This window comes from Aplysia californica, unplaced genomic scaffold (assembly GCF_000002075.1).
Source record: "Aplysia californica isolate F4 #8 unplaced genomic scaffold, AplCal3.0 scaffold00440, whole genome shotgun sequence".
NCBI classification, from domain to species: domain Eukaryota; kingdom Metazoa; phylum Mollusca; class Gastropoda; order Aplysiida; family Aplysiidae; genus Aplysia; species Aplysia californica.
The window spans coordinates 6,678-26,486 of NW_004797710.1; the positions used below are offsets into that span (position 1 = coordinate 6,678).

General features: G+C 39.0%; 1 protein-coding gene and 1 non-coding gene across 4 annotated transcripts; one reads left to right on the top strand and one right to left on the bottom strand.

The window, feature by feature from the left end:
* Positions 1-334: 334 nt before the first annotated feature.
* Positions 335-418, bottom strand: TRNAL-CAG. Its single transcript has one exon. It is a non-coding gene; the product is annotated as a tRNA-Leu (tRNA).
* Positions 419-585: 167 nt separating this feature from the next.
* Positions 586-19,809, top strand: LOC101845636 (interleukin-1 receptor-associated kinase 4; the record flags this gene model as incomplete). 3 transcript variants are annotated; one of them, XM_013086153.2, is given in 10 exon segments in its annotated part: positions 586-1,000; positions 3,104-3,328; positions 4,506-4,626; positions 10,697-10,906; positions 12,602-12,678; positions 13,819-13,973; positions 15,322-15,485; positions 17,234-17,408; positions 19,074-19,171; positions 19,632-19,809. In XM_013086153.2, coding segments are annotated over 9 exon segments (1,390 nt in total), but the record flags the coding sequence as incomplete, so codon positions are not given.

A 19,809-nucleotide genomic window follows, 5' to 3' on the forward strand; every position in this document is an offset into this window, starting at 1 on the left:
GTTACTTCTATTGTAAAACTTCTATTATAAATCTGACATAGTTTCGGCGAACATCAAAGGAACCCTGTCGGAACCTAACTTGTAAAGGTTTCTCAACCACAAAATTTAGAATCTGCAACGTCCAGTAAAATCTAACATTATATGGAAAATTTCAAAGCAATCAAACAGAGGACTTCGCGCTGATTCGCTCTTAGGTGTGAGCAGCAGAGGCTGAACGACCTATAGTTCGTCTTTCTTTGAGAAACAAGCCAATCAACACAAATCATATTAATGGAGGATCCTTTTCAGAAGTAAAATAAATGTAAAAAAAAAAAAAGAAAGTAGAAAAAAATAATGTCAGAAGTGGGATTCGAACCCACGCCCACAGAAGTGGACTGCGACCTGAACGCAGCGCCTTAGACCGCTCGGCCATCCTGACTACTGAGAGCTCTAGATCAGTCATACAATATATAGCTAATAACCAAGCTTGTTTCCGGGTTTCTCCAGGCTTTAGTTTTTGATTGGTTTGTAGTTCTCCTTTCTAGAGATATGATTGGCTATAATGTTAGAATCTATAAATAGATTGGGATTTCCGGTTCCCTTCCCTGAATGATCTAATTTGAGAGTTGTCAACAAACTTGGAAGGAAACACCGAACAGTCTTCACGTTTCACATTAGACCACTTACAAACCATGCAGATACCTTTCGAGGACCGGCCACACTTTGAAGTGCTAATTTTGTCTTATTTGAGAGACTGTAGATAATTACATAATTAAGGGTCTAGATTCTAGGTCTGGAGTTAGACTCTATATTTTGCCGAAGAGAAAAGTTTGTTTTTTCACCATCACTACTGAAGTCTGAAGTGATCAGTTGATCAGTAGGAGGAGGCTATCCTTGTCTCTGTTCCTGTGCCAACAATAGATCTGCTCAACAAGTAGATCTAGAATCTAGAGATCTAGAAAAATCTAGATATAGATTTTAGATGCCAGATCTAGAATCTAATATCTAGATCTAGAACAAGGTAATTTGGTATTTTTTTACTTTCCCTCTCGGCCTCTCGTCTGACACTCAGCTACCAGTTGTCTATTTTCTACTAATCTAGATTCTATAATCTAGATCTAGATATAGATTTCTAGATCTAAATATTGATGCGCTGAACTCGAATATCAACTTCATTTCCGTCGCAAATTAATAGTTTTTGATATATAGATCTAGATCTATATCTAGATCTAGATCTAGATCTATAATTTACCATAATTTTTATTTATAGATCTACTTATTAATTTTAAAAACTAAAAATAGGCCTCTAGAAGATCTAAGTAGTAAATAATTTAGATTTTAGATCGATAAAGATATATGCATTTTTCATGTGACATTTTATAAATTTATATAATACCTTTAGAAATGCGGCTATATTTGAGCAGTCAGTTTTACAACAATGTGTATTGTAACCAAATTTGAAAATAAATTAATAATAGTATGCTTGATTTGAGAAAACGAGGCACGTGCTAAAACATGCAAGTTCTTGAAAAAATTGCTTGTTTTTAAATGATAAAAAAAATTATACTGCGTCTTGGAGGTGTAAAGAAAACTTTCATGTGGTAAATCAGTATGTTTAAATGAACACTACGCCGAAGTAATGAATGACTATAAAAGCCCTTGCAATGAGTTGAAAATTTAATTGCCAAACAGTTCTACCGAATGAAAGTTGATTTCGCATGACAGAGCGAATGACGACTGGTTGGCTCTAAGATGGTGTTTCCTCGAGGTGGCTCCAGAGACTTGTTTTGCCATCTGTGGTCAGCGGACTACTAGAGTGCTACCAACAAACCACGATGATGAAGTGCTGACGAACGCTCTCGGTCTGGGAAGCCCGGGCAGGTCAATCACTGCGTGAGGGAAGACCGATTTATCCAACGCCAGGCTGTTGCAACCCGAACAACAACAGGTAACTTCATCCAGCAGTCTCAGACAGGCTACTCACACAAAATATAGGTCTATCAGCATTTGAACTGTTACAAATCACCAGCACAAATATTGAGCTGCACTCTAGACATCCCGTCCGCAGATGACAGCTAATGTAAGACAATCGAGAAGCACGCCGAATGTGGAGTACACAACATTAGACGTGGACATGAGCAGACTGGGGTCATGTCGTCTTCACTGACAAGTCGAGATTCCAGTTGGAGCTGCATGATGGCCGCAGTCGAGTATGGAGACGTTGTGGACAGCTCTTTCTAGATGCCTGCCTTGTGAAAACAGTCCATTATGCGGGAGGTTCCTTGATGGTGTAGGGTGCGATAAATCTTCACAATAGGACCCCTCTCTACCACATTTAGCCAAATCTCAATGCCATTCCCATTGTGATGAGATTGAATAGCCGCTAGTGGTCTTGCAGCGGCAGTTGATTGTTGCTGGAGCAGTCTTTCAGGACGACAATGCCAGGCTACACTATGCTCGTGTTATCAACAATTTTATTTGCTCAAAATGGAATTAACAGACTGCCTTGGCCTGCAAATAGCCCTGATATAAATCCAACTGAACATTTATGGGAAGAGCGAAGGCGTCGTGTTCAGGGATATTACCCATCAGCAGGAAATCTTGACCAGCTCCTTGTTTGTTTTAGTAAGGTTTTTTGACTCTAGCAACTGCATAAAGTCATATGAGCACCAAGGGGTGGATGTCAGCAGAGAAGTCCAAATGGGGAATCAGGCTTACTCTGCCCACCTCTCTAGCCTCAACAGCTCAAAGTCTGCTTCAACTATCAATTCACCCCGGAAATAGCAGTTCACAAGAGAGTGACAAACATACAAAAGAAGCAGAGGAAAATGACGATAGTAAGGATGAGGGAAAAAAAGCTGCAGTTCTCCCCTACGTTGTTCCGGCACAGTATGAGCATGACGTTGATAAATCAGCCCATTTACAATTCTACTGTACATAAGAACACGTTAACATCCTCCTTTGGGAATGACCTAAAGACACTTCAGTCAGTAGTACTGCCCTGGTGGGGGGGGGGGGGGGGGGGGACCAGCTCCTTCACAATCAATAGCAAGAGTGGTATGTTATTCCACAAATGTTCTTGATATATATAAATATATTATAATTTTTCAATTCCTTTGTATAGTTTCAGAAGCGAAATGTCACTGTCTTCTATTTCTGGTGGTGCAAGGCGGAGGAATAACCAAGTCACTGAGGATACATATATAAGAGATGTTCCTCCTTTGCTTCATCGACAACTTGCTGTTAAGCTGGACATTGACAACATGTGGGAACTATTGGCAGAGCAAATCCCTCGCAGACCTGATTCTATTTTTGAATTTCTGCCGGATGATGCTGGATTTGAGCCAAGGTGAACAGATTTCCCTTTTTCTAAGCTAAGTTGTGATCATCGTTTGACAGGAATCTTTGAAATCTGAGTTAAGAAAATGATTTTAACTAAATAGGCATTGCTGGGAAGACTAGTGGGGCTGGTCTTTGCCTTTCTTGGAACTTAACTTAAAAATGTAATTTATGTTTTATCTAGTGATTTGTAATCTATTGGTAAGATCAAATGAGATAACTATTCTTTATTGTCTAGGAGTTTTCAATCCAATGTTGTCAGACACACTCGACATAATGGCTTCACTGTTGCTTGCAGAATTCATGAGTCTGACATTTGTGTGGGGAGGTTTTTAATAGAGTGTCTCTATTTATTTGCTGGGATGTTTTATCTTTCAAAGCTTTGTGTACCTGTGTTGTCAGTCTGTTCACTTCCCTGCTGAGGGAATATTTTATTAAAAAAACCCTGCTTAAAAACCATGTCCCACTCAACCTCAGTTGGATCTGACTGGCAGGGTCACCCGTTTATGTTTGGTTAATGGTATCGTAAAACTTTTACCTTCAATCAGTCAATGAATATATATGTAATATAAATATAAATACATATATGTAGGTGGACAGTACAATGGCAGATATTATGTTGGGGATTTCGTAAGGGGGTTGTAGGTAGCAAGTTGGCCCATTAGAATAGCTAACACTAACAAGGTCACCTTAGCAGAGACTGTGCTCACCATTTCGGAACTTCACTGTGACATTAAAGATGGTTCCAGTAGGGAATAGGATAACGGGTGCCCACACCCCTTGTGACTCATCAGAGCAGAGGAAGATAGGACAAACGCTAACATTATAAAAAAACCCAAACTAACAGAAACATGTCTTCTTAATAATTATATACATAAACACCATCCCACATCAACACTTAACATCACCACAACCGTCATTTCTAAAATCATCATTGCTCTCAGATCGTTCACAAACATCTATAATTATCTTGAATATCTATATATATGATGTAACAGTTATATGTTATAACAATTGTGTACGTAATACATAATGGGGCTCTATCATACGCACATTTTTCTACTAATCAGATGGCGTCAGTATCATAGAAATGGGCAAGGGACAAAAAAAAAATAAAAATACATATATCTTTACTTGACCACTATTTATCTCCACTCAATGACATTTTCATCTGCTTTGTTCAATAGGTATACTTCAGCTCACTTAGCCATATTCAGAAACAAGAACAATCAGAGGGGAGATAGTGCAACAAGAAGTCTTCTCACAGAGTGGGGTACACTCAACAGTAAAGTGAAACATTTGATTCTGGTAAGAATAGACACATTTACTCACATTTAGTCATTTTGATTTGTGGATTTTGTTGTTCATGTCTTTTTACATTTTGTTCCTTTAAATACATATGTACCAGCTTTCATGGCTTGATGGTGAAAGTCTTTTTTTCTGGATAAAGTGCTGTGATAGAAAACTCGAAATTAAAGGCATGATATTTAAAAGAAATATGGCCAAGAAGTTTCACAGACTGATGGAGAAGTAGACTGTCCAAAATAATTCACTTGTGGTTAATAAAATTAAAATCTGTGTGGTCTAATGTATGCCCCGTATATGTAATATTGAAGGGAGTTTAAGTGTCAGGAGAACTTTCACTGTACTTTGTTTGAAAAGAAAGCATAAGAGAAAGCTTGTTTTGCTTTGTTTTACTTTGCCAAAAAACTTTTTTTTTTTCAGAAGTGAACAGGCATAGCTACTCTCTTTCTCTCTAATTGTTCCTAAATAGGCTCTTATTCTTCAGTTGAAAATCGATTATACTCTATGGAGTTGTATAAAATGCACAGAATTCCTACATTTATAGCTGCGGAACTCCTCTCTCACAATCGCTGATTGGCTGAGAGGAATTGAAACTAAAACATGGCGGCATTGTGAGGGCAGCGTTGGCTGCGCTGCACAGCGAGGCTTCGCATTGCTATGCACGCTGATGCTGGTGGTAGGGCTTGGAAGACACCTTACATCAGTATTTTAAAACTGTCTTCGTAGAGGAAATAGTGAAATAGTTCATTTTTATTGCCAACTATCTAGACTGTTATAACTGGCAATGTCACAATGTTTTTGTGATGTTGTTTTTTTTAAAATGGTGGGATGGGGATCTAGATGTACACACTCACAATACACTTGATAGAAACAATAATTATGAACATTAGTTCTGTTGGCAAAATATCTAGATCTAGTCTTGATTACAGGGGACGCTGACACTAACATGCTCTCTACAATTACATCTCATTAAATGTAAGGCCATCCACTGCCAGGAAAAAGAATGTAGGCCTTTTCTCCAATTTACTAGAAAGAGATAAATAAATTTAGGTGATATTGAGGAAATGTATTATTTCTCACTCCAAGGATTCATCTCTGTTTTTACATCAGTGAAATATAGTGTGTACAACATGCTTTGTTTAAAGTACATGCGTGTCTAACAAATACGAGAGATTGGAATATGAGTTGGTTCCACAATAAATACATATGCTGCCAAAAACACAAAAATGCCTCAAAGATTGTTTTACACATAAAAAACAATAATATAAAACAAAGTAAACACGTGGTACTGGCATGTTTCCTGAATATGTTCAAACTCATGTGTGTGTGTGTGTGTGTGTGTGTGTGTGTGTGTGTGTGTGTGTGTGTGTGTGTGTGTGTGTGTGTGCGTGCGTGCATACGTGCGTGCGTGCGTGCGTGCGTGCGTGCGTGTGTGTGTGTGTGTTCTAATGGCAAAATACCTTAGAGTACAGTGTGTGGGGCAAAATACCTTAGAGTACAGTCACAACAGAAAGAGTGATCACTGGTCAAGGATTTCAGAGCTGTGTGTATTTTGATGTCGATGGGATGGGGGCTTGTTTCCCTGTAACCCCCGCACACAGTAAAGAAACACACATACATGAGCACGTATAAGAAAAAGTAAGTGGTCTCTTGTTACGGATCAAATCCAAGTCTTGTGCAATAATTAATAATAGCGCTCATTGAATTATGTGTGCAGCAGTTCACGCACATTGCAATGCATTGTCTAACCCTGCACTATACACATTTAATATATACCTTTGTCAGATCTGGAATCTGTAATTATAATCCTATGTGCTCACGCATGGGAAGTGAAAGTGAAAAAAATTGAAAATGTTTTCAAACACAATTATGAAAGTTACAAAGTACATGTACTTGTAAAGGTCCAAAGAGATGTATGGATGTGAATACTAATGTTTCGGATGAAAATGATACGCTAACTCTACTGTAGTACGTTCAAAAATTTGTGACGCAACTTGTTGTCAAATATCTCCTTAACTATCGAACATAGATTCTCCAACTTTTGCTCAATGACTTAGATCTATATCTGTTTGTCTTAACAGATGAGTATTTTTTCTAACACCTGTACACATTATTCTAGGAAATTCTTTAATAAATACTAATAACAAATTTTAAAATCCCTGTCCATGGTTTCTACAGATTAAAAAAAAATTACAGCTGGAGCAATATCTCTTTTATCGATCCAGCTTTGTTGTTGTTTTTGTTGTTATCGATCCAGATATCTCTTTTAAATGCAAGTCTGTCCCCCCTTTTTTTTTCTAATGCTTATTGAACGCTTGTTTTGAGAACATTTTGTTAGAAAATATATTCCCTATAAAACCAATTTCTTTTAACAAGTTTTGCTACTAAAATGTGACGCAGGCCATATTTGTATGCAAAATGTGTGTGGGAAGCGGGAAGTGCTGTGAACAATCCCATTTTCAGCGTTATGGATTTTTAAACCATTCTGTAGATCTTATTTGTACTACTTCTACCCTCTGCTTTTTCTGTTGTTGCACCCAAAAACACAGCAATATAAAACCCTGATTCCAATCTATAGGTTGCATAGTGAATTCTGGATAAAATTATAAACTAAACTGTAAGAAATGTTCAACTTTTTACTATTTTGTAAAAGCCGCTCTTGCTTTGACAGCTAAGGGTCGCTTCCGAAAACGCTAAATCTTGCCCTCACTACGCCATTATTTTCGGTCCTCAATTCCTCACAGGTTACGTGGTACAGCGCCCGTTGTATATTTATAGAATTCTATGATAAAATGAAATCATTAAAAAAAATCCCAGCTGAAAAAGAGCTCTTTTATTCATAGCGTGAGGTCCTTTTTATTAAGTGCTTAATTCTTACTTTACTTTACTTTACTTTTCCGATCCAGCGGCCATTTGGGTTCTAGCCCTTCGGTCTGTCGATATGGCAAAGAATTGACAGGTTTTAATCAGCTGTGCTTTGTCGCTGTATAGAGTGTTTCCGATGTCTGGGGAGGCAGGTAGGTAGGTGCTACGCAGATCACAAAGTGCTGGGCAGTTAAAGAGGTGGTGTGGTACTGTTTCATCCTAGCAGTCGCACAACGGGCAGTCGGGTGGGGTATCCTTGCGGATCCTATTAAGGTAGGAATTTAGTGGTATGTGTTGTGTTCGCAGGCGAAATATCGTGACTTGTTCTCTTCTACTCAGGGAATTTATTGCATCTTTAGAGTTGGGGGCTGTCATGTGTGCAAATACAGTTCTTCCAGTTTTGCCCATTGCCCATCCATTCAGCCACTGTTCCCTGGTGTTGCATTTGATGATGTTCTTGGCTGTCTGTTGTGATACTGGGTTGTGTGGTTGTGTTTGTGTTGCTCCCTTCTTGGCAAGGGTGTCTGCTCTGTTGTTTCCTGGGATCTTGCTGTGGCCAGGTATCTACTGTAGTGTCAGGTCGACGGCATAGGTCTGTATGAACGTATTGATTGTTTGAGCCACGGATAGGCAGGCTGGGCTTTCGAAATTCATGTTTTCCAAGGCTTGGAGTACTGACTTTCCGTCTGTGAAGATTATAGTGTTCTTGATTTTGTTTGGATGTATTATGAAAATGTTGGTCAGGTGGAGGATTGCTGCTTCAATGGCGATTGCCTCAGCCTCGTAATTTGTACAAGAAGTACCACATGCGTCAAATAGCTCTTCACATGTTTTGTCAGGATGTTCAATTTTTACCCCAAAGCCTGCGTTTATAGTTCCCTTGAAGGCTGATCCGTATGTATAAATATGAATTGAATCACTAGGGTAGGAGTCAATTGTCTTCAGAGCTGTTGTCTTCAGTTCTACTGGGTCACATTCCTTTTTCACTGTCTCCTTTATGAGGGAGGTTTTGATGTTGGCATTCTTGATGTTAGCGTTTGGGGGGAGTTCTGGTCTTAAAGGTTTCAGCATTTCTCTGTTACATGGAAGATGGTGTTTTTCTGCTAGTTCAGTGGCTGTGTCAAGTATTGATCTTCCATGAATTCGTTTCTTTGGTCGTCTCTGTTCAATTATTTTCCTGTTTGGGTGGTTTTTCTCCAGTCTTTTGTAGCGCTCACTCATCTCTACAACTGCTGCCTCTCTCCGCAAGTCCAAGGGTTCCAGGTTCGTATGGATTTCACAAGCTGCAGTTGGAGTGGATCTCAAAGCTCCGGAGATAAATCGTACAGCTTGATTTTGAATTTTGTCAAGAGACCTCTGAGTTGGTTAAGTGCTTAATTCAGAGGAGCCAATTTTCAGGATAAGTTCAGAAATCCGGATTTCTAAAATTGCCCTCAATTTTCACTTTATATCTTTATATCACTCTTCAGTCTCTATGCATGATGGGGGCTCTCGTGGCCTAGAGGTTAAGGTGTTGGCCTCTCATTCAAAAGGTCCCGGGTTCGAATCCGGGTAGCGACCGAAAAATTTTCTTCTCTAAATTTGTCTCCTTTCACCTCATTTCCTGCTCTCTAGCAATGTTCTGTCGTCTGCTTTTGTCTCCTCTTTCTGCCCCCACCCCCTCACCTCTTTTGCCCCTTCCTCTGGGCTCTTGATTCTTTCTGCAGCCTTTCTACTGCTACTCCTTCGCTTCCTCTTACTGCTGTCTTTCAGCCACACCCCTGATCTTCTGGTAGGAAAGATCTACACTTAGCCTTCTCGGACAAGGGCAAAAAATCTCGGAGGGCCCGTGTGCCAGTTGCGCACGTTAAAGATCCCTTGGTGGTCTAAAATCGATAAGAGTAGGCTTCGGCCGCCACCCGGGCAAAATTCAAAATTTCCTATCAACTGAAAATATTAAGTGTGTCCCGCGCGCTCATATGACCTTATGCAGTTGCGAGCGCCGTAAAACACTTTACAAAAACAAACAAACTATGCATGATATTAGATCCATGAATTTTTAGTCCCACATGGTTAGAAAAGTTCAGTATTTTTTTCATTGCCTGTTGGCACCTCTGTTTATTCAGTTTTTTTGGATGAAATTTGTCGAGCTACATATCCTGTGGTTATACCTTTTGGATTTGTTGGCTCTAGCTTGACACAAACAAATGTTGGTTCTAATGAGGGCACTGCATTAAAGCATCCTACTGTGCTGCTGGAGTACAGTTGGACCTGCTCTAATGACCACCTGTTCAAGACAATCACCAGTACAAAGGACCAGTTCCCACTGCTCATTTGTTTTTTTTTATTTTTGCAATGATTTTGTCTGATAAAACCATTTGTCTTAGATAACCTTTTTTCAATGGGTGGTTGTCCTGAATAGGCTTAATTAAATTTAAATTCATTTGTTTAATTTCCTGTGATTTGGTGATATTTGTCTGAACCAAGGAATGTTTATGCACTGTAAAATCCTAACTGTTTAAAAAATTTTTTTTTTTGGTGTCTGTCCAACCTATAAACCGAAGCTTGTTGGTATAACGAATGTTTATGTCAATTATTACTTTGTTGTATGCACTTTCTGCAACACTTAAAAAAGTTTTCTCCCCCCAGGGGCAGTGCCACTGACTATAGTGTCTATAGGCCATTCCCAAAGGGGGGACATTTCTCGTTCATGCACAGTAGAATTGTAAATGGGCTTATTCATCATGTCACGCTCATAACTGTGCCTGTTCTACAACAGGGAACTGCTGCTTTTTCTTTCCTAATCCTTACTGTTGTCATTTTCCTCTACTTTTTTTGTATGTTTGTCACACTCTTGTGACCTGCTATTTCTGGGGTGCCTTGATAGTCGAAGCAGACTTTGTACTGTTGAAGCTAGAGAGGTGAGCAGAGTAAGTCTGATTCTCTGTAAAGACTTCTCTGTTGACACCCACCCCTTAGTGCTCATATAACTTAATGCAGTTGCGAGCGCCGTAAAACCCTCTACTAAAACTAAAAAAAAGTTTTGCAAAGATTTGATCTACGATCAAAGGTCTTTTTTGTTACATTTGTTTGTAACATGTTGCACTTTTCAGCATAGGATTGAAATAAAAATGTTCATTTTAGAGTGTGATCTCAATATTTTCCTCTGGAACTTATTCATTTCTTACTGCTAATGTTATGGTGTTACATTTTTCGATTGTACTAACAGGCTTTAAAGAGGGCAAGGTTGTTGGAAGCAGCACAGTTTGTAGAGAAACATCTACCGCCACAAAATCCGGGACAACAGCCCGTGCAAATAGGAGCCGTATCCAGTTCTGAATGTCTTAGCAGACAGCCAGCACATTCCGTCCCCAATTCAAGTCAGGGCCATATTTGTCATGAGTCCCCACGCACCATTCCTGCACCAAATACTGTGAGGGTGAGATTTTGTTTTATTGTGTGTTTTCTGAAATTGGTGAGGGGAATATCGTAGTTGTTGCCAACAAGCCACTGAAGTCGGTTTAGGGACCTTTTACACCAAAAACAACAACAACAACAACAAAAGTTTTTGTTGTGTTGTTCCTATAAGTAATCATGAAAAGCAAGAAAATTGAAAGCCTTGACCATAGCATTCACTCTTTAAGCCCTGAGTTTTTTTTTTACCGTTTCCCGCTTTTTTTTTTCTACAGTCACCGAAACCTAGTGCACTGTCTCATTATAATCCCAAAAGCTTGCCTCCAACTTCTAAATAACGGAAACAAAGGCTTAGTCATTATTTAAAAACTTGGTTCGGGAATAGTTCCGAAAAAAAGCGCAAAAACTAGCACTAAATAAAACGAAGTAGTTGTCACTAGTACTGGGCGCTCCCAGGGTCCCATGGGGAACAGGGTTGTTACCGCCGGACGCTCCCAGCGTTCGATGGAGTTCAAAGAGTTAAACTACATTTTGGTGATGTTGAAAAGTGCATCTTTGACAGAGCTTTGGGAGGGTGTAAAAATGGAAAACTCTCAAAATTCGGACTTAATAAAAATGGATTGCTAGTGACAGCGATGATAAACAGTTAAAATACTTTTCTGCAAGATGATCACCTAATGTTGAGGAGAAAATCGGTTCTTTGAAACAGGTGGACATCTCAGACAATATCATTATAATGTAAAAAGACCGCGAGAGGAAAATGGGAAGGGGTCATTTGTACAGGTGATTGTTTGGGACATATGGCTGTTAGAGCAGGTCCTACTATATGCCTCTGGCTTGAAGCTAAAATGTATCCACTTTCTGAAACCTGTTTTGGGAGAATTGAATTAGGGTCTTTTAAGCTGTCGCCTGCTGATGCTCAAAGGATACTCTTTAAGAATTAGTAACTAGAGAACATGAAAGGAAAGGGGAGTCAAAAAGAGAATTGAGGGATGAAGAGGTAGTAGTGGTTGGGGGGGGGGGAGGAGCACACCCTTATTGCCATTGCTGCTCCTCACAAAGATCCCTACCTTCAAGTTGATTTTATTAGCCATGATCCTGCTTCCTTTATAAAATAGACAGAACATTACGCGGTGGTATTTATAGAGTAATGGTTAGACCCTTTGTTGTTGTGTGCTGAAGGCATAAGTTTGATTTTTACATAGTGTAGTTATTTTATCAAGTACTGTCTGATATGCACATGGCGAATGTGCACATTGTGAACAGAATTTCAGGTTTCAAATTTTTCTTGTACATGTATTTTCTTTGTATTTAAATCATGTACATATGGGTGGTTGGAGAGTGGTAGGTCCTATTTCTGTACTTTCCCTCTGTTGTTTCTGTGTGTCTGTGTATCTGTGTGTCTGCCTGCCTGCCTGCCTGCCTGCCTGCCTGCCTGTCTGTCTGTCTGTCTGTCTGTCTGTCTGTCTGTCTGTGTGACTTTGTCCCAGCACTAAAAACCATTATTGTGTTGATGTGTTTCTCTTTTCTCAGACAAACACAACAAAAAACGAAACATGTACATAGCTAAGCTTGTTCATATAGAAAAAAATTCCATGCCTCGGATATTTCGTTATGTGCCTGTTACATGTAGGTGGGCGATACCAAAACGGTTTACTATTTCAGATTTGTTTCCTCTTTTTTTTTCCTGATTATTTTCCGTCTTTTTACCCATGACTAGGAGGACCAGGTACTCAGCGGAGAAGGAGTGTCGGCCAGTGAGGCTGGGACGAAGAGTGAACAGATTTCCTACAGAAGGTAAGGCCTTCCATAGAATAAGAAAAACATTGGTGGACTGAGAGAATTCTTCATGATGACCATGTACGATACTGATGGCAATAGTTTTATAGTCACAAAGAAAAACTGTCGGAGAGTATAAGCAACATTTTAAGATTGTAATAATCATAATATAAAAGATTTCATTTACATATCTCTCAATTTTGTACTAGTATAATCATGCTCTGAGCAGTTTCTGTGTCGGTTGTGGAGTTTACAAAATGGCCCATTGCACTTCAGAAGGAAATGTGGCTCCTACTCCATCATAGTCAGGGTAAAGACTAACTGATGGCTCGTCATAAAAGTTTACAAAACCTACAATTACACGCTAATGTAATCTTTTAACAATAGTTAGCAATAATGTTTATGCTAGATACATAATCGTTATTCTGATAGTATTCTGATAGTTCATACATACATGTATCTGTTAATGATCTCTGAATGTTGTGTAGAGACCACTGTCATTATTGTCTTGCACTTAGGTGGAGTTCCAGCCTTATTTTGTTTTGTATACACATAAAGTTTGACAAAATGATGGTGTAATGCTCTAACCATGTAACTGGAACAGTAGAATCTGCTCTAGCAACCACCTGTCCAAGACAATCACCTGTACAAACACCCACTTGCCATTTCTTCCCCTTGTGTTTTGTTATATTAAAATGACACTTTCCAAGACACCCATCTGTCTAAGACAGCGACTTATAGTGAATTCTTACTTTATTCTTTTTTCTTCTTCTCAACTGCATCTTAGTTGAAAACACTAATTTTATCTGTCATTGACCGGGCCGTTCTGTTAGTTCTTCTGTGGGCTCATATTATGTCTTCTCCTGTAGTGTTAACTGGCTTGGTAAATGCTTCATGTCATAGGGCTCTGTGTGCTGTGCACTGCCGGAGGTTGTGTTCCACAATATCATGACTTCAGATTTTTTATTGAGGACCTGCAGATTTTCCTCAGAAATGGTTTAAGACCCCCCCCCCCCCCCCCCCAAAAAAAGTTAAAAAGTTTTTTAAAAGTTGAACTCTTTCTTTCAGTTACGAGGTTAGAGCACTACACAATCAATATAAGAAGCTCCAGCTTTTGTTGTGTTTTCACTTAACCTTTCACAAATAAAAAATATGAAGATTTCCCGTCCCCAGTGAGCATGACAAGGCTGTGAGTGTGGGAGAGGCCCCACCTAGTGAGGAAGTGGAGGAGGACTCAACAGCATTTGAGGAGTTCCACATCATACCTGATGTTCTGCAGAAGATTGACTATAGAATTCTGAAGAAAATTACAAGTGAGTGTGTTCAGACACATTCTCACATGTGTTTATATTTATATGTATTTGTGTTGATTATGTATATGTGCGTATGTCTGTGCATGTGGGTTAGTATGCGTTGGTTTTGCACGTGTGTGTTTGCACGCATGAATAGACGCAAGTCTTAATGTGTGCACGCGTAAGAAAGCACACGCATGAATGTTCGTACATGTGGATATGTATGCATTAGATTTGTTTTGCATGTGTGTGTTTGCACATTTGAATACAGTGGAACTCGAATTCAACAAAGTCGTTGGGTTTACCTTTCAATTTCGTTGAATCTGAGTGTTCATTATAGCAATTATAAGGTTTTTGTGTAGATAATTATAGGCATCGAGCAAGTAATGTATAATGTAATTGACTTTCTCTATCAAAAGTAATTTGGTTTCATATTTGAGGCATTTTCATTTCTTTGATTTGATACCAAAGAAGTGCTGGAAAATTCTAGGAAAATACACTGAAATCTACCAAACATACTTGACAAAAGGGCCAATTCGTTTAAAAGCATGCTTGTGTTATCTATCATCTATAACATATTGTTTCCCGAAAAAGTTATGTTGCTGTGTAGAGCATAGCATATGGCAATGTTTGATTCCAGAGTCCAGCATGCAATTCATAAGGTAAATCTTTGTCAAGACTAGCTTATCATTGTAATATTGATCAGTATTTTGAAAAAATAACTGTGACGCGTATGTATCTCTACTGAACTTCCACTCCCTGACCTCTTGTACTCCCTTCCCCCAACCCTTCAGACACACGCACACACAGTCACACGTGTACTGGCCGCCTGTCCGACCCTGACATGTGCAAAGACATGCCTGAATGCTAATAACATGTGTTTTTAATATGAAAGTAGGCCGCTGACTGGTCGCATGAGGCAGTTCATGCTGCAAGCAGCCTCATTGAATCCAAGCTTGCTCATTTATATATTCATTGAATCCGAGTTATTTTTATTCATTTTTATGAATTAATAAAACAGGGAATTCAACTCATTTCGTCAAATCCGATTTCGTTGAAACGTGTCTGCTGAGTATGCATGTGCATGCTTGTATAAGTGTGTGTGTGTGTGTGTGTGTGTGTGTGTGTGTGTGTGTGTGTGTGTGTGTGTGTGTGTGTGTGTGTGTGTGTGTGTGTCTGTCTGTCTGTCTGTCCGTCTTTCTGTCTGTGTGTATGTGCATGTGAGTTACTAATTACATGTTTGATTTTTGTTTGTCTGTGTATGTGTGTTATCATAAATATGAGAACATATATTTCTCTTTTAAGAGTTCTCCTTATTATATAGAATACTACACCTGGCCTGAATATTTTGAAATGACGATTTTTTCAGATAACTTTGATCGCCGACACTACAAGGAAGGTGGACGTCTGATTGGTGAGGGAGGTTTTGGAGATGTCTTTCTGGGTACCTTTCACAGCGACTACACAGTAGCGGTCAAGCGGATGAAACTTAGCACAGAGGATAGCATTGAACTGTTTAAAACAGAAGTGGAGGTCAGTCATCCTGTCATGCACAGTTTGAGCAATTTTTATTTACCTCACACTGTCGTTTTGGAAACTGGTATCTGTGGTGTAATGATTAGGCTCTTCGGTGTTGCAAGAAAAGACGTGAAACAGAATCCTGTAAGGAGAAGTTGTTTTATTATACTTCGTGGGTGTTTGACAGGTGCTCTGCTGTGGTTTACATCTTCTTTCCTATCAAACATCTATTGTCCTTGTCTCTCCTCCTTTATTTTTTGTATTTGTTTCTCGCTTGTTACACCTCTAATCTTAGTCACTTATACGACCTAATAGTGTTGCAAGTTTTATAAAACGCTTTCCAAAAGAGAAAGAAGAAAGAAAAAAAAAGATATCCTACTTCTCAGTGTCTGCTTGGATGTTGTATCAATCTCTGTCTGGGCAAGCACTGACATGCTTAGTTGAAGCTACCCACCTTCTAAAGGATCAATGTTGTGTTGAAGGGGGTGTGAAACGGTTCCAATCATTTTGGGTGACCCTGATTCGATTCTGTTTCTTCACCTGGATTTTCCACAGATGACATTAATAGCAAGGACAGGACTAAGAAAACTACTGTCTGTCCTTTGTAGAAATCAGCTTGATTTAATGTGTATTTAAATTTTAAAATAGGGTTTTGCTTTGCTCATTTTTCATTTTCATTTTATTTTGTATATATTATCTTCCAACACAGATTGATTTTGTATAAGATATTTTTTATATTAATCTTTGCCTTTCTTAAGAAGATTCTGAACAGATTTGTCTTGTTATTTTGTATAGTATGGTAGACACGTAGTCTTGCTGGTAGCCCTTGATACTGTCAATAGACTCTCCTGGAAATATGTAGTGTTTGAATGTCTGAATTTTCATAGAGTGTCTCAGTCTGCGGGGATGTTTTACCGGCATCTGTCATGTTGCAGTGAGGCACTTTGCTGTGGCACGCAGGAGACCCAAGCTCGATTCCTGAGTGGGGAGAACATTTTTATCGATCGAGTTCTCGGTCTTTCTTCTGGCGCCTCAATGTTGGAAACCCACCTCTTAAATGATCAAAATTGTGTTGATGGGGGCATAAAAAACACCCACACATACATGTACACACACATGGGATGTTTTAGCCTCCACTGCCTGGGTTTGCCTTGACAGGCAAGGTCAAAACCCGCATTGTAAACGATCTAAGTTGTGTTGATGGGGCATAAAACTTCTCCAGTTACTTTTTTTTTCACTTGAAAATGCCTTTAGATTAGCAACCTCTGTGGCACTCTTGCATTATTTGTACTTATTTAATTTACAGATTTTGAGCTTTTACCAACATGAGAACAGTTACTTTAGACTTTCAGAAGTTTTTAGACTTGAGGAAGAATCTCTGTGTTCGTTAATTCTACAATCTCCCTATCTCTTTATCTCTGAGGGGGTTAAACCCACTATGCTGGGGCCCTATTTTGGTATAAAAAGTGACAGGTACACCACTAAACTGGTCATTAAATCAAAATACGTGAACCTATTTTATTAGTTCTTCATTTAATGAATGAACATCTGGTAATAGAGACCTGTTTTCAGCAATTACAGAAAAGTAATCCAATGTCAAAGTCATTGTAAAGGAATATGCCTGAGCGGCTGCCAGAAGCTCACTGGCACAGCAGTTCCATTTTCTAGCCGCGGAGCCGCTTGCCTGAGATAAGGAGTTAATGATTTGAATTGGATTAATAGGAATGCCTATCATTAACAATATTTAATATTTGAATCCACAGACTTTGAGCAACTTTCGACATGAGAACATAGTTCTCTTGATGGGCTACAGTATTGAGGGCGACTCACGCTGCCTGGTGTACCAGTATATGCCCAATGGTTCCCTGGAGGAACGCCTGGCCTGTCGATTTGGCACCCCTCCTCTGTCTGCTGCCATGCGACTAGAAATTATGCGAGGTCATCATAGTTATTTTGTTTTGTCTGTTCTCTGTTTAGAAAAAAAAGTTTAATAGAAATTGTCATTGTCATTCTGTAATTGCCTGAGTCCTTTTTTGAAGTGTTGTGAAAATCAAAGAAGATAATGCCCAAATCAGACCCATGACTCGGGTACTCTTTATTTTTTAGTTAAAAACTAAGAAGGAAATATGAAACTAAATGAAACTTTGTGGTAAGATGCCCCTTCATTTGAATAACAGTTTTATCGTGAAACCCAAGGAGACTGACTTGGAAAATTGTAGAATGATACCCTGAGATATAATTGCTGATGATTTGATAGTAAGAAATTATGGGAGGTCAGTATGATTTGATAGTAAGAAATTATGGGAGGTCAGTATGATTTGATAGTAAGAAATTATGGGAGGTCAGTATGATTTGATAATAAGAAATTATGGGAGGTCAGTGAAGTTGCTTTATTTTGTCCAATTTTTACCTTTTTAATAAGATGTTCAGGAAATAACATGAATTTGAGATATCCTGCTGCTGAGTCTTTAGTTGAAAATCAGAAAATGAAAAGTGTAATTCCCCCCACCAGGGCAGTGCCACTGACTGAAGTTGTCTTTAGGCCCTTTCCAAAGGGGGGATATTAACACGTTCTTATTCTTATTCACAGTCGAATTGTAAATGGGCTAACTTATCAATGTCATGCTCATATTGTTCCGAAACAACATAGAGGGAATGCTGCTTTTTCTTTCCTCATTCTTTCTATTGTCATTTTTCCTCTACTTCTTTTGCATGTTTGTTACTCTCTTGTGAACTGCTATTTCCGGGGTGCATTGATAGTTGAAGCAGACTGTGCTGTTGAGGCTAGAGAGCTGAGCAGAGTAAGCTTGATTTCCCATTTGGACGTCTTTGTTGACATCCACTCCTTGGCGCTCTTATGACCTTACGCAGTTGCGAGGGCGGTAAAACCCTACTAAAACGAACAAAAGTGTAATTTAAAAAAATTCACATCGTGCTTCAAGGGGGAAAAAAAAGGACGACTGTTAAGTCCTGACTTCATCCAAAGGTCTCCTCCCTGGCTTGCTCTCACAACAGACTGATTCAGACAGAGCTGGGCAAGCGAGAGCAAGGGGAGAAACTGGAAGGGGGATGATGGATAGGTCACACCACTGTTAGTTGCATCATACAGAGACCATTTTGTGCTTAACGAGCCCATGCTTACCTGTTATGTCTATGTCTAGACATTGATTCATTGGTCTAGCTACTTTTTAGTATTGTTAATTATTGATTATTCAGTTTAATGCTGTGCAGTTTTAAATGAGTGGGTAAACAGTTCAAGGAATAATCTGTGTCAATAAGGCAAAAACTTTCCAAGACAAGCTTAAAATTTGCAGTAAAAGGGAAAGGTAAAGTGGGACCCCCACATTGCTTTGATTGTTAATTCTTTTTTTTATCAATGGCAGATGATATGTAAATGTAGGCTCAGAGTAGCATAACTTTATCAATTGTAATAGAACCAATGTTGCCAAGTGTATAAATTGCAAGTGGGCAGCCTGATTACCTCTTGGTGACCCAGCATGATGCCTCTGTTCAGGTTCTGCTTTGCTGCTGAACTGAAAATTATTGTAACGATGATAAATCAGTTTCCGCTTCTATGCATTGATTTGTTTTTGTCTTTTCTAGGCACAGCACGTGGTATAGTATTTCTCGATGAAGGTGGACTTGTACACAGAGATATCAAAAGTGCGAACATACTGCTGGACACACAGTTCACCCCTAAGGTAAAAATGATAGTAAATGTTTTATAGTAAAAAAATTAAAAAGCTTGTTATTTTACTGCCTCTCGACTCATGCTTGTTCAGTTTGGAGGCTGGTTTTTTTTTATCTAGCCTCTCAGGGTCAACCTAGGTTATAAGGAATGCCACAACTCTTTAGAAAGAAAAAGTTGATCATTAAATTCTCTTCCCTATGTGAAAATTGAACTCACACCTGTGTTTAAGGCAAAGAGCTTACATATTACACCGTTGATACCTGTCAATATGTACATAAGCCGTGCATGTAATGGACTACAGAAATTTACTATAAGATAACAAACACTTTATTCTCTAAATTTTGTTTTACCAAATGATTTAGATTGAGTGTATTTTAAAAATAGATGATGTTAATTGTGTTGATGTGCTCCTCTTCTTTCAAACTAAACCTTCACTAAAACAAAATTTGATCATTTCTGTTGTTGACCAGGTTGGAGATTTTGCTACTGCGAAAGTGTCGCCCTCTCAAATGACCAAGACTTTTATGCTGGAGGCGTCCAAGGTGATAGGCTCTGCGCCATACCTGGCTCCTGAGGCTTACTCCTTCAAGATCACACCCAAGCTGGACTCATACAGTTTTGGTGTGGTATTGTTGGAGATATTGACAG